The following is a 15,105-nucleotide window of genomic DNA, read 5'->3' on the forward strand; positions in this document are numbered from 1 at the left end:
CAGTACTTAAACGGGCTGATGCAACGGCTTCAGTTGTTCGTCCCAAAGCTCACATCCGACTCCACTCCCGCTCCGCTCCCATTATTACTGCGGATTTTCGGACGCACAACAGGTAAGACTGCGCGTGAGCCGTCGAGCTGTGTCGCTATTGTGTGTCATTACAAGCTTACTTGCATATAGATATATATATATATATATATATATATTTTTTTTTGCACTTCTCTCACCACGTTGTAACGTCAGAGGCTCAACACGCTGGATGTGGTTTGTTAGACGAGTTTTATTTTTTTTGCATCGGTTATAATATGAATATATAAAGATGTATTTTCACACAATTGCTGGGGTCTGATGTTTTAATAGTTTTAAAGTTGCCCCATGCTCTCACAGCAGACAAATGTGTCAATGTGTTGCTTACAACCGGTAAAATACATTGTTGTAGCAACTGTCTCCTCGCGCAGCTCGTTATTTACAGACCCACTAAACTCAATTAAACTGCAGCTCGCGTCGCATTGAGGGTGTTTTGTTTTTTGAAATATCTCGTGAGTCTTAATTTGAGTGTTGCTGAACAGGAGAAGTGTCGGTTAGCCCTGTGGAGACAGTTATGTAACGCTACACATGCTGCACACTGTGGGGCTTCACTGTTACTGCAGCGCTAAGCTACAGTCTGGTGCACCAAACTGCGCGCGCTCTGCTGGGCTTTTACACTTCTCACATTCAAATAAGCATGCGAATGAAACGTTGTCCCCACCGTGCAAACATGTACATGTCTAGACTGTTGTGGAACTACAATCGGCTCGCTCTTCCAGTTCATCTGCCTTTGATACCAGATTTACAAAATATAGCATGTGTGTCTCTGCTGGCACGGATGCAATGATAACAAAGGCTGCAACTCATGATTATTATGATTATTTATAATGACAACAATCATGAGTTGCAGCCCTTGTTATCATCATAATAATGTATCGTCATTTCTTGATGAATTAATCAATTATTCAGTCTATAAACTAAACACTTCCCATCGCAGTTTCTCAGAGCCTGAGGGGGCGTCTTCAAATAGTTTCGTCAGATCAACCACAAAGACACATACACATGGCATGAAGTAGAAAAAAAGAATATCCTCATATTTGAGAAACAGGAACCAGAGAACTTTTCTTCAATAATTCACTTTCACTGAATCAACTATGAGAATTATTTGCATCAGCTCTCATAACAACACTCAGACTTGTACTGTGAAGAGTAATACATATCCTGTATCCCTCTCTACAGCGTCCAAACACAGTTGCATCATTGACAGACGACGACTCACAACTTTTCTCTGAGTAAGTCTTGTGCATTTGAATCCGTTTTACATTGAGCGAATCAGAGATGCTCTCTTGAGTATCGCCTTCTGCTGCATGTTTGTTTTTTTTGTATTTTTTGTAAAACCGGGTTCACCTTGAAACACAAGTGATGTAAATGAAGTGTGAAGTTTGTTTGGCAGCATGCGAGTACAACAAATAATGTGCACTCAGATTTACTCGTGTTGGCCCGTAACAGTGCACATGCTCTGTATGTTTAACCGCACTGGATAAGGGACAGTGTGTGTGTGTGTGTGTGTGTGTGTGTGTGTGTGTGTGTGTGTGTGTGTGTGTGTGTGCTGGCGTTACATGTGAACTTGCATATACTACAAACAGACCCCAATATTACACTTCTTCTTGATCGCCACAGGCGTCTTTTGCTTTCCCCCCCGTGTTGTTGTGATGAGCCGGTAAATAGCGGCCTTCTGTCCACATCAGGATCTTTTCAAAGATTTACACTTCGCCGTGTAACCGGAGCCTCATCGCGACCACAGGCCGCTTTACTTATCTGCCCTTGTTGGCCTGACGGTTAAAGGCCAATCATGGAATGGGAAATATGATGGGCAGGGGCGGATCATGTTTGTGGGTTTGTGACCTGCAAGTTCATGGGTTCAGTGTTTTCCTATTTAGTGAGTGCATGCTCTTCAGCTGGTGCAGCACAACAACACGCCATGCAGCAGGGGAGTGTTCTTTATATACGCGGCGTTTCCTTTGTCTCTTTGTTTGTGTGAAGTGAACAAACGCGCGTGTTGCAGAGGGTTTAAACGCCCCAGCGGCTGCCCGGGCACATCCGTAGGATGGTTTCTGCATAAATGGAACGCTGCAGTGGATTAATGGGGAAGGGCTGGCGAGCCGACAAGCGAGCAGCACAGGGCCGACAGGGCTGAGAGGCTGGACGTGGGCGCACAGGGTTTATTTTAAGTAGAAATGCCTTCCAGTGTGTCTCTGGAGAGCTGGAATTGCCAAGCTGCACCCCAGTACACTGTATAGACAGCAGACGCATTGCAGGAGAGCGAGCCAACTATGCAACAGCTAGGCTCAATGATACTAATACTAATGCTGGGGGAGCAGCTATTCACTGCTCTGTGTATCACATTGTAGTCCCCCCCCCCCCTAAGCCTTTCCACATGGTTTTTGAAACAGTGTGTCAGGACAGACTCGATGTGCACCGTGGCAGCAAACACCCACATGTCCAAAGGTGTAACTGAGAAGCGACATGAGAAGCCAGTGCTTCTGAGCACAGGAAAGGCTCCTTTACATGGTTATGATTTCCAGATTTCCTGAATTTCGTTGCTACTTGATGCCAGTTTTTTTTCTTCTATTTGCACGAAAATTGTCACTAAATCGCGACCTCAGCATTGACGTTGAGCTCGCAGCCTGAGGCGAGGAGCAGGACTGAACACATAGCACGGTGGAGACACTGGGGCTTGTTTAATCAGAGCAAGCGTGTGCTCGACGTGGGGCAGATGAGGAAACATCAGAGGACAAAGTATGACAACCACACGTTACGTAAAAAAAAAAACCACGATTGCGTCAACAGGCGGCATTATATCAGACTTTCAGGACTTGGTTGGCCAATATCTTATTGTCAGATCTTGCCTTGGATCTGTGATAGACGTGAAGTCCATACATCTGTTGTCTGCATTTTGACTCATTTATTCCATGTCTGAGCCAAGAGAACAAAAAGCTCAGAGCCACACAGAGTATAATCCTGATTTACAACATGAAGAAAAAAGAATTAGTAACAAGATACTAATTCAAGCAGGACCACCCAGATGCAGGATATAGATGTGCGACTGTTTGAATGGCATGAAGCAGGCCGAGCAGGAATCCAGCCAATGATCACAGAGTAACGTTTGAATGAAGGCAGCCACAGTCCTCGTGCATATCTGCAGGTGCTTTGTGTTTCGATTTGCCTGGACAATGTTTTCATTCTCAGGCTGAAGTCTACACAATAAAAAAAAAATGCAAAAGTTAAACTAGCCGCTCTCTTGTGTACCTTTTTGATTTACCTTCTGCATGCATTGTACTTCAAGCTTGCTGAGACGTCCAAACTGTAATTGTGAGGGGAGATTAGGCTGGCTCATTCCCGCTGCAGCTGAGGGTCTCATCACCACTGACGATATTGCGAGGTCAAATGTTCGTAATCGCGTTGAATTGCTTTTGGGAAGGTTTGGTTATCTTCACAAGAGGACTCGTGAAAGGTTCCTCATATCTGCGGCAGCTGTTTAGCCTTTAAGAACTGCCAAAAGAGAAATGAAAGCTGAAATGAAAACAGATCCTGTTTTCTGTCGTGATAATCACTTCCACTCCCACACCCCTGAGTGCAATGGCCAGAGATGACCACCGTACGCTCAGAACAACAGCCATTATTACCGTCTCTTCCCCCTCTCACGCCCGTGTCTTGTCCCCTCCAATGAAAATATCATGAGGGGGGTTCGAGGAATGCCGACGCTGTATATTTGGACTGTCCAAAACTGTCCTCAAGGATAGTCGTTGCCAAATTCCCCTGGTTTCCTCAGAGGATTGCGAAAATGCTGTAACTCAACACACACACAGCCTGACTGAGTGCAGACGGTAATGATGATCGCAGAGACCTTGGCCAGAGACTGAGCGAGCGTGCCTTGGCCCGAGCCTTCGCGCTCATTGTTAATTTCCAGCGCTGGAGACGCCGTTTTAAAAGAGTTTTGCAAGATGCTGGTGTGTGTGTGTGTGTGTGTGTGGGCCGTGCAACGCATTATTAGTCCAAAAATGAGACTTTAATAATAAAGTACACTGACAAAAAGCGGTCAAATAGAATCTTGGAATGTGTGCGCGTCTTTCCCATAATGCTCCCGATGATCCAGTGATTTAAAGATTTCACTTTGTATGTCAAGCAAAGATAAATTAGCAAGAATATACTTTCAAACCGTGCTTGCCCGTCTCCAAAATGACTGCGCTGGTAGAGGTTGAATGTTTAGATTAAAAAAAGCAGCAGTCTATGAAGGTAATGAGTGGCCTTTGAAAACCCCCTGTACCCCCACACCGTCTCTATAGGGGACGAGGATAATCGGGCCTCCAGTCCTGCTGCAAGCTGTTGGTGAGGGGCTGAATTCCTCCACACTGTTAATTGGTCTCAGGAATGACACAGGAAATGGACACATTTGGTTGAGCCGAAGACAGATCGAGTATGTGAGCAGAGAAAGCAGCCAACTGCAGATGTGTGGAGTATCGGGCACACTGACATTACATATAGGAACCCTCACATGCACACACACACACACACTCTTCACACACACCTCCAGCTATCTACCGCTCACATGCAGTTCGATTAGTGTTGGGCTGAAGCCAGAACCTGCATAGAGTATACGCTCCTATACTTCATACTTAATAAATGACATTTCCTCCCACCCCGCCGTTTGGCTTCAGCTCGTCTCCTCTCAGTCAGCCCTGAGAGGCAGCGGCGCTGGGCTGTGTAGGTGTCTTTGTTTGAGGCTAGTGTGGGCCTAAAAGCTGTGGCGCTGGCTTTTCTGCTCCACTGCAAAAGCACAGTGACCACGTTGCATCATCAAACGCTGACCACTCATCCTCGGCTGCAGGCGACAGAAAAAAAAAAGAAGAGAAAAATACCCTTCTTTTGAAAAAAAGTATTAAAAAAAAGACTTTTGACTCATGCGTTTGGGTATAATTACACAGAGCGAGACATGCATCAGCAAACTTTCCCTGTCTTGTACAGATGATGCTTCTTGAGGCTTTCATGTCTCCGGGCTTGACGGGGTGTTACGTTCGCAAAGGGGGATTTCAAGACACTTGTGTGGCAGGTTGAAAGAGACAGAACAGCTCGAAGATAAAACAAACTTTCTACTCGACTTAAAAGCCACACCAACTATTATGTGTTTGAGTTTACACTAGAAGTTTTTCTCTCATAATTGAAGGCGTCTTGCGTCAGACATCATTTGACCTTTTGTTTGGAGGCTGCAAGTAAAACTACTTCTACGGGTTATTTTTGATTTGTGTGATCTGATGTCATGCAGAGAGATATTTTATGTATGTTTATGTGCTGAAGTATTTCTGCGCGTGTGTTGAAGTCTGGTCTCGGGCTGCGTGCTTCGACAAGCCATTGTATGGAATGGGGGCTTTCCTTGCAATACGTCTGACTGAGGAGGCTTGCATTACAAAGTACTGTAAACAAGCCAGTCTGATCGGCATACAATATCATTATTCCTGGACTGACTTCTTTTTTTTTGTGTAAATTTCCATTGAAAAAAAACCCCGTGTTTGTCCAGGGCCGAGCCTAACCTGAGTCTGTAAACTAGTACCGAGTGTCTGGCCACGCGCCATTTTGGCTCTGAAAGCGATTTGCTCAGTCATTCCTAATGGGTGCTTCAGTTTCCTGTGGCTGTTCTCTCAGCCCAGGGGTGAGTTTGCGTCGCATCTTTTGAATTCCAGCACGGTTACTGGTCAGGAACGAGCAAAGTCTTTTATCACCAGCCAGCCGATCTGACGTGAAACTTAAGACCATAATCTAATCGTCTGAAGACGTCAGTCACTTCAGCCCAACAATCTTTGGTTTGGCCATCAGCCTATTTGAGAGCTCTCCTTCTCAGTCACCCCCCTGGATTAGCTGCCATATGGTTTGCCTTGTTCTTAGACAGCCTATCTGGAGAGAGCGAGAGCGAGAGCGAGAGAGAGAGAGAGCTGTCTTGTTCTTTTCCTCTCCAGCAAAAACAACAGGCTGCTGCCAAGTGCAGTGTAAATGGGAGTATACATACAGTGGGAGAGAAGGAGGGCGGGAGAAGAGGGCGGGAGGGGGCAGCCGGGATTTAAATAATAAAATGCCTCATTGGACAGTGGCTCCACACACCAGCTTGTCCTTGGAGCGAATAAATCATGCAGACTGGAGGCGGTAAGGAACAGGTCAAAAGCAGCGTGGAGGTGCGACAGGCTTGACAGTCGATGTACTGTAATGCTCCGTGTTTGTGGTAATTAATATGCAGATGCAACAGTAATAAACAGCCCTCACTTTGTGCCTACAGATTGTTAAACTTAAAGCGGTAAAACTTACGAGTTATAATGTAGACGAGACGGTAACACTAATAAAATGAAAGCATGCGGTGACAGATGTAGCTCAGTCTACATTATGCAGCAGAGAAGAAAGACTATTTTGCGCATCGGAATTCAATCCCTCTCGATACAAGTGGGCTGATTTGGTTTCCGGCATGCTCGACAGTAAACTCCAGTCCAACTGTAAAAACACAGTGAGACCAGCCCATAACCAGGGTGGAGTACATTAGAATAGAGTTACATCAGCTTGCTTTTTTTCATTCGCTCCTCTGTGACTTTTGTAATAGAGCGAGTCTTTTTCAGCCCTGCAAAGGAGAGCAGCGAAGAAAAAAAACTTACAATACGGCCGTTTCCGAACCACCTCACAATACTCGTCTTTGTTGGTTCCATATGAGAGGGGCTTTGTTCCAAACCTGTGGAGGTTCAGCTACTCACGAGGCAAATGTGACTCAAGATGTTAACGTAGAAGTCACACCGATATCATCAATCTTGTTTTTAACAACTCCTCGTAGCTGTGGGTTGTTCGGGTAATCCTAGCCGACAGTCTGTCATCTTGCCAAAGTTATTCTTTCGTATCAGTCATGCAGGTTTTTTTTTTTTGTTTGTCAAAAACTAAATTTGATCCACAAAGAGTTTCTGTTTCTGTTCAGTGTAACATTTCATCAGCAGAAAATGTGTAATTTGCCTCGACTACCCATCTTTTACCGAACCGGACAGTTTATTCTGCTGCATTTACTGTCGGCACATAAATACTAGCAAAGAGAAACTATTTCAGACTTTTCTAACTCACTCTGCAGGGATGGGCAGGGTACGGCCGGCTCGTGTTTCACTGTTCCCATCTGTAACATTTGTTTTTTATTTTGGCCCATCAGAAGTTTTCCAACTCTTGGTCGAACAGTAATTAGAGAGACTTCTTAATTCTCCAGCCACTTCCTTTCGGCCTTTTTCTCCCCGCTGTACCTCATTCCTCCCTGATTACATTAAGAAGTGCAGTGGTAAACCCCCTTTCAAACAACCCACAACTGTTGAAAGAGGGTGGCAGTGGAATGCCCGAGCGTTACCCGCTCCGCTTCGAGTGCTTTTGATACCGAATCGTCTTTTATTGAACTCTTGCGAATCGTCTTTTACGAAAACCAGAATGAACATTCAATATGAAAACCACTCGATAAATTATAAGACGTCTAAGTGTAGAAAGTCTTCAATTCATGCGATCATACCGAAGGGTTTCGTGGCTTCTCTTGGCCTGTGAAACTACAGAGATGAGCGTGTCGCTGCCGAGAGTGAGAAGTTAGTTTTTTCACCGGCTGCTGACTAAGAAGATAACACAGCTGTCAAAGCTGTCAACGTTTGAACGCATTCTTGGAAACAGCAACCCCGTATTTAAACGATGTTTGATGACAAGGACTGAAGACAGTCAATGAATCTTTTTGTGGACGGAATGCCAACACCGTAAGATCAAACATAAGAGATACTGTCAGAGGACTGTAATATGATAAGGAACGTTATAAATGTACAGCTCATGTTACGACAAGAGAATAGAAGAATGTGACGTAAATCTATACAAACCCTCCCCCCCAAAATACAAAAAGAGAGATCTAAACTGTGAACCATACGCAATAAAAACAAGACGATTTAAATGTGTGCGTGTACACTTTGCTTTTTATGTTCTAATAACGTTGGATTTTCGGTTCTCCAGCGCTAATCGTTCCCTTCCTCTTTTCTCTCTCTCCCTCACAGCAGCGGTGGTGGCCGAGTCGGACATGATGCCGGGACAGATCCCTGACCCTTCGCTGGCGGCGGGCTCCCTGCCCTGCCTGGGCCCGCTGGCGGGCATCTCGGCCACCACGCTCACCGATCAACTCAAGCTGGCCGACTTCTGCCAGCTGGGTACCATGCTGTCCCCGCTGCACTTCCTGGGGAGGCTAGGGAAGAGGCCGCTGGCCATCAAGACCGAGGTGAGGAGGGAGAGAAAAGAGGAAGGGTGTGAGGAGGATGTACATCGGAGGGTCACGGAGGGTCAGAGAGGAGAAATGACATTATGTAACGCCCGTTTCTCACATTGACAATACATCGTGTTTTGCAGATGGATGAAGATGACGATAGGAGGAAACGGAGACGAGAGAAAAACAAGGTAGCAGCAGCACGATGCCGAAACAAAAAGAAGGAACGGACCGACTTCCTTCAAAGGGTGAGTTCACGACACTGCAAACATACTGAGAAGCAGAGCGGCGAGGAGTGGCAGCCCAAAAATAGCCCGACTACAAGTTAACCTGAACAGCTGATTTTGGCCATTCAACCCAACTCGGAGCTAACACGAGGTTTACACTTAGAAGTGCTTCTGAATGATGCATCTGCCTTGTAGTTTCTAATACTTCGACTTCTCCTTCCAGGAATCGGAGCGTCTGGAGATGGTGAACTCCGACCTGAAGGCCCAGATCGAGGAGCTCCGTATGGAGAGGCAGCAGCTAATGGTGATGCTCAACCTCCACCGGCCCACCTGCATCGTGCGGACCGACAGTGTCAAAACACCCGAGAGCGAGGCCGACCCGCTGTTGGAGCAGCTGTCCGACGACGGCAAGTGAAACCAGGAAACACCGGGAGACGCAGAAAGTCCCTGACGCAAAGTGCCAGCCTTTTTTTTTTTTTTTTTACAAAAAATGAAAACATAACTGGCAATACGTTTCTAAACAAGCACTTGAGCTCCAAGCTGAAGACTTTTGGAGACTCTGCCCAAAGACCCGAGGTTTGTCGGGCTTCCTTAGTACTGCTACATGGAGCTGGCTCTGTCCATTGGAAGACTGGAAATACCCAGTTTCATCTCCGCATTAAGTGTTGTTGTTGACACCCGCTGTGCCTAGTTGTGACTTCAACCATCTCTACATAAAAAGGGACCAATGGAAACAGTAGAGTACGACTGGAAACAACGCTGAGGAAACACACTAATATCAATATGGTGCTCTGTTACAAAAGCCCTGACTAGATTGTGTGGCATTGTTTCAATGCAGAGGCTTAGCGTTCTGCAGGTTTTTTTTTTTTTTTGTATGCTGGCCGACATATACAGGTGTAGAGTTATTAGGATACAATACTCAATACAAGTACACCCGACGGAGTTTTTTTTTGTAATGTTGATTTCTATACTCTGCCTCGACGATGGCAGTAACCGGTTGATCCGATTTGTGGTGACGCTGGCGTCATGAAAAGCACATATACACAAAATGTTTACACCCGTGTTTTTTGGACTTGTCTGTCCATTATTGTACTTGTTTTATACTGCTTTGTATACATAAACATATATGAAATGCTTGTTAGTCACTTGATGTGATTTGTCCTTTTCCCCGATCTGTCCAGTCCGTGTCTGTCACGTTGTGCTGTCAAACAGCTGTGAAAACAAGCAGAACTCTTTTCAGATGAGCAGTAATCCAGAGTCTGTTCTGGGCCTGTACCTGCTATGTATGACTCTGTTACCATGAATAGATTAAAATTTATTTTCTAACTACAAGGAAGGGCACGTCTTGTTGTTGTTTTTTGGATTACAAAATCGGACGTGCAACAATCTCAAGTGTTTTTCAGTGAAATGAGTCAAAGTCCTTGCGTTTGCGCCTCCCAGTCATAACACCAGAACTATCAAGTGACAGAAGTTGTGCAATGGTGTTTCTTCAGCTGAGGCACATTGCCAAAAGCGGGGCTTTACTTTCATTTGCAAAACTTGCAACGTAATTACATCTTCAAGGCTTGATTATCGCTGCATTATTGCAAATTTGAAAGATGTTCTTACTTTCTTTAAAGCTTCCAGAAAGATCTTTCTCTCATTGTTTGAATTATCATTGAATTGAATTATTTAAACCCCGTCCATGCCTTGATCTTAGTTCTTTAAAGAACACCTACTAGCACCGTTTATATTATAATGTAATTATTATTATTATTATGTAATTACACTAGTCAAAATACTGCTGGAGGACAACAGAACCTCACCTACTCTGATGAAATATTATTTTAGACAGCAGGAAAGGTTAATGTCCTAAAAATTATTTTGTATTCACCACATTCATACTTTATTATTACACTCCATTTGGATGGAGCTAAATAAGAACATAAAGTTAACTTTTGAGCGGGTGTCGTCTACTGTATGCCGGCCTCACGTCACATTGCGGTCTACAGCGCCATCTAGTGGAACCTGCTGTGAACTGCACGGTTTCTCGTCCGATAAATCAATTAGACTTCACAATACTGGTCAGACACTATAAAGACAAACGTAACGGCTAATGTTGACATATCCGTATACTTTTCAACCGTTACGTCCTTCGAAGATATGAGAAACAACCGTTGGTTTGCTCTGGTTAAACCCTCGTCTTTCTTTAACACGTTACACTTGAGAAAGTGACAAAACTCGCTCAGGTAAGCTGCTTCTCTATTCTGAACAACAAAGAAAGTGGAACGATACAGTTTAACATGAAAGCGTTTTAAAATACGGATCCTAATTCGTTTTAAATGTATGTAAAGGTCCCCTCTTTAGACGTTGGTCTGCTTAACTTGCCTCCGTGGTCGCACAACGCATGTTAGCTGCAAATATCGATTTGTAACTCGGTATGAAGTGAGTTTAAACGGTCTCGTACTGTATTTCTATTTCGGCTCACATTGCAACAGAAAACCTCCAGTAAAAGCTCACGCCTCTCTCCTCGGATTGGCGCAGGCGCAGTGCAGCTACAGGTGAGCTGGTGATGGATGACTGTGAGGTCACAGAGGAGCAGCGAGAGGAGGAGAAGCAGCCATCTGACCAGACAGGCCTGCCCACCGGAAACCAGGACCAGGCGGAGAAGCCAACCGAGGGTCAAGACAGTGGAGATGAGTGGGACACTGATCTGGAAACAGACGGTAGGTTCAAATAAACCATAAATTCATTGATAATAGATGCCTATAGTCTTCAACCCATTCACCTCTTGTTGTTTCTGTTAGATGACACCCTTCAGAACCAGAGTTTGACCCGTTCAGAGAAGTACCTGCAGGCCTGTCGGTGGACGGGCGCCGTGCCCGTGTCCTCCTTCCTCCGTCTCTTGGGTGAAGCCGATCTCAACCTGAACCACTATGGAGTGGGACCGCTGGGAGCCAAAGCTCTGGCCATAGCTCTGAAAGTAGGGCTTACATCTCTTCATCTATATTCACTATAATGACAGATTTTAGTACAATAATCACCAAAATTACAATCATTTTTATTCAGTTACGGATGGGTTCAGGTAAGAGTTTGTTCCCTTTGTATATTTTTTATTGAGGCTATAGCTGTGTACAGAGAAAACGTGAGTTTTTTCATGTTTTAGAATGACACTGACGTTACAAACCTTGAGCTGGAGGACAACGCACTTCAGGCCGAGGGGACACGGTATCTGATGGAAATGCTTAAAACCAACACGACCATCCAGAGTCTCGTAACTATTCTCAAACTATCGAACACATCCGTTCTCAACTGCAAGAGGAATGGCTCATTTTTTAAAAATTTGATCGATTCTATTTATACTAATGCTCATTTCCGTCTCAAAATGACTGAATGTCTTCATGTCAGAATCTTTCCAACAACCAGCTGCGCCTTGAAGGAGCAAAAAGCATCTCCAAAATGCTATCAGACAATTACTGCATAACATCCATCAAACTCTCAGGTGATCAACCACGTCTTTCACCCGTCAACACATTTGCATGTGCACCTCTGTAACACAATGCGAATAAGTGAGCTAGAACTAATTCAATTCATTTCCACTTCTTCACTTAGGAAATGATTTTGATGATTCTGCTGCTAAATGCCTTGCTGATGCTTTAAAGGTTAGTACAAAGAGTGATCCGTTGAATCCATGCAAAAGAACATTTGAGCTCATGAACACTTCCCGTCGGATGAAGATTTGCATACAGCGTCATCGTTTTCTTTTATTGTTAGGGTGACTACATAGTCAAGGAGCTGGACCTCAGTCACAACAAGATCTGTGGTACAAAAGGACAAAACCTGGGTGACATGTTAGGTACAGTAGTTCATCTCCGTCTGTATTAAGAAAAGTATTTATCCCACAAAGCTCACACACACTATATAAACTAAAGCGACATTAAAGCTATTGTGCATGTTTTTACACCTTTCAAAAGAGGATAAAACGTCGACACAAGTTTGAAATCTAATGCGACCTTTTACATTTGTGTCCTCTTTCTCAAAGCCACAAATGTAGGTTTAGAAGTCCTAAATTTGAGCTGGAACCATCTGTGTATGGACGGTGCTGTGGCTTTGAGTGCTGGACTGAAGGTGACAAACAGCCTTCAGTGTACATTCAACGGCCTGTTTCCCCCATCACAGCCGGTTTGTCACTCACATTTTCCCTTTTCTTCTTCAGGGGAACTCGACTCTGAAGCAGCTCCAGCTGTCGTGGAACGGCTTTGGCCGCGTGGAGGCGGAGTCGCTGGGCGAAGCGCTGAAACACAACAGCACGCTGGTGCTGCTGGACCTCAGCAGCAACCTCATCGACGATCAGGTGGCGGCGCTCCTCTGCCCGGGCCTGGCCACCAACGCCACCCTCAGGGTCCTCAAGGTGGGAATCGTGACGCACTCGTGTCGCTATGTTGCGTTTGATCGGCATCCCTGCGATCTGTAAATTCATGCATGTTAAATGTGAGGTTCGGTGTTTCTGTATTCTGTTCAGCTCTCCCATAACCCACTGACACATATCGGAGCTCTGTCGCTGCTCAAAACAGTTACAGAAAACGAGAACTCAGCCGTGGAGGAGATGGATATGTCTGTAAGTGCATGAAAAACTATTTTCACCTCAGCATATGAATCTTGTCTGTATGTGAATATGTGATGATTTCATCTGACTGCAGTACTTTTTATACATTCTGACCGTGTGTGTGTGTGTGTGTGTGTGTCTTGCAGACAGTTTTAGTTTGTGAGACCTTTGTGGAGCTGTTGGGAGAAGCGCGTCAGAGGCGTCCTGGTCTGGATGTTCGGCACAACGTCATGAGCTCCGTCACCAGGATCGGCCCTCCAGCCCTTTAATCGGCCCTCCGGGTCTTTATCGGCCCTCCAGGTCTTTCAGGTGATCGGTCGGGAAGACAGAGAAATCTGGTGACGGATACGTTTAGCACTGGAATACTAAAAAGACTGCGTTTAAGCAAAAATTGTCGAAAGCATCGTTTGTGTTCTTTATATGCTAGCAGTGGGACTTTGCCATTTTTTCGCCATTAAAACTCTCAATTTCATATTTTTTGGCAAAAATAATTTCAGCATAATTAGAGATACTCAAAAGGAGGTTGAACTGACCTCACAAACCCAATGGTAATGTGCACCACTGACAGGTGTATCCTAATAATATCCCCTCCCCTCTCCTTCCACCGTGGTCCTTAGCTCAACCTAATTCTGTCCGGGCATGAATACTTGAACCTCTGACACCAACCAGCTGCACCCACCTGAGCACCGCCAGCTGTGCCTGCGGCTGGGCCACAGGGTCCTCTGCCTCATTCTCTCCGTCCAAAAATAATCTTCTGGTATGACAACAGAACAGAGGAGGAAGAAGAAGAGCGCTGGCGTCCATATCAAAGGAGCGAGAGGAGAAAAAGAATAGGGCCAGATGCAAGCTAGTTGTTTTCGCCACACTGGTTAGCTTTGAATGAAACGGCCCTGCAAAGGAAACGGCAGCGTTATGAATATGCATCAGCTTATGCAGGCCCTGCAGAGTGGGTTTATTCAGGGTGAATTGTCTCAAGGTGCGATATCCCACAGTGCATTTGGTTTCCGTCTGGTGGCTCCAGCCTTTTTATTATTACGCACCGTCTCACCTGCACCTCTTCATTGACTCGTGTGTAAACGGCTTGACACCTAATATTGTGGGTCACGAGGACACGGGACAACTCTTTTAAACCAACATCCCATTTCATTTCGATATGGTTATATCGTTTTCCTGAAAGGGATTTTGTGACATGTCTGTTTGTATGTGAAATGTTGAAACAAGTGCTTACCCTGATGTGGGCACGGCCCGTCTCCTTGTTCCTGCATCTCAATAAAAAGCCGAGGCAAATAAATGAGTCATCTTCAATTCCTCCCTCATCAAATCATTGTTAATTTCCTCCATGTTTGTCTCAACTTCCTCTCTGCATCCTGACTTTGTCCCTCTCTTCCGTCTCCTCATCCCTTCATTCACCCACTGAAAATATAAAAAAAGACCATCGTGCATCGTTAGATTTTTAAATATACTCAGACTTGCAGTGTAAATGACAGTAGCGGTGGATGAACAGTAGGAATACAGGTTCTGAGCGGTGTAGTTACTTTCACGAGAACTTGAACTACAGTATGTAACGGCAACAAGTAAAAAACACCTTTGTGGTCTTTAAAAGGCTTACACTACACCGGTAATCTTGTAAATTCACACCAGCAGATAGATTTGAATAGTGTTGATTCAAAAAAAAGTTTCATCACATGTGCACAAGATATTAACTCCGAATATTAGTAGAACATTTGTTGTCTGGCTCAGAGAGAAGTGTGGAAAATTCAACTCTACGTCAACTAGATTATTCAGAAATGATGGACTATAAACTCACCTTATCTTACGAGCCTCTCGTGGTAAACAGTGAGTGGTTTCCTCTCCTAACCGGCAGTAACGTATGAGATGAGAGTCCTGGCTGGAGAGTTTTACTTTCCTTCATGGAACTGGAACTCCCGCCGCTATTTCATGCTTTTATGTTCATATCCACTAGAGCCCAGATA

The 15,105-nt window shown here is 44.9% G+C and overlaps 2 protein-coding genes across 5 annotated transcripts; both read left to right on the plus strand.

Moving 5' to 3' along the window:
• Positions 1-9,873, plus strand: LOC306793383 (jun dimerization protein 2-like). 4 transcript variants are annotated; one of them, XM_079290995.1, is made up of 5 exons: positions 1-112; positions 1,267-1,319; positions 8,118-8,335; positions 8,464-8,568; positions 8,771-9,873. In XM_079290995.1, exons 3-5 carry the CDS (start codon positions 8,141-8,143, stop codon positions 8,960-8,962), a joined length of 492 nt encoding a protein of 163 aa, XP_079147121.1. In that variant the 5' UTR covers positions 1-112; positions 1,267-1,319; positions 8,118-8,140; the 3' UTR covers positions 8,963-9,873. The 4 variants fall into 4 exon arrangements, with proteins under 4 accessions (XP_079147121.1, XP_079147122.1, XP_079147123.1 ...); XM_079290996.1 differs by having other exon boundaries at positions 8,121-8,335; XM_079290997.1 differs by lacking the exon at positions 1,267-1,319 and having other exon boundaries at positions 55-112.
• A 1,093-nt stretch (positions 9,874-10,966) lies between these two features.
• Positions 10,967-13,000, plus strand: LOC306793550 (uncharacterized protein; the record flags this gene model as incomplete). The annotated part of the gene is made up of 8 exons (XM_079291203.1): positions 10,967-10,971; positions 11,071-11,252; positions 11,334-11,509; positions 11,693-11,800; positions 11,935-12,028; positions 12,139-12,188; positions 12,301-12,382; positions 12,666-13,000. The coding sequence occupies 8 exons, from the start codon at positions 10,967-10,969 to the stop codon at positions 12,998-13,000; spliced, it is 1,032 nt and encodes a 343-aa protein (XP_079147329.1).
• Between the last annotated feature and the right edge of the window lie 2,105 nt (positions 13,001-15,105).

Source organism: Melanostigma gelatinosum (genome assembly GCF_949748355.1).
Source record: "Melanostigma gelatinosum genome assembly, chromosome: 19".
Classification (NCBI taxonomy): Eukaryota; Metazoa; Chordata; class Actinopteri; order Perciformes; family Zoarcidae; genus Melanostigma; species Melanostigma gelatinosum.

Bases quoted from the DNA above. Each gene is read 5' to 3' on its own strand.
- LOC306793383 (XM_079290994.1), top strand. From the start codon at position 7,889: ATGTACAGCTCATGTTACGACAAGAGAATAGAAGAATGTGACGTAAAT. The intron at 8,336-8,463 runs GTGAGGAGGGAG...CGTGTTTTGCAG, and splicing joins CGCTGGCCATCAAGACCGAG to ATGGATGAAGATGACGATAG. The intron at 8,569-8,770 runs GTGAGTTCACGA...TTCTCCTTCCAG, and splicing joins GGACCGACTTCCTTCAAAGG to GAATCGGAGCGTCTGGAGAT.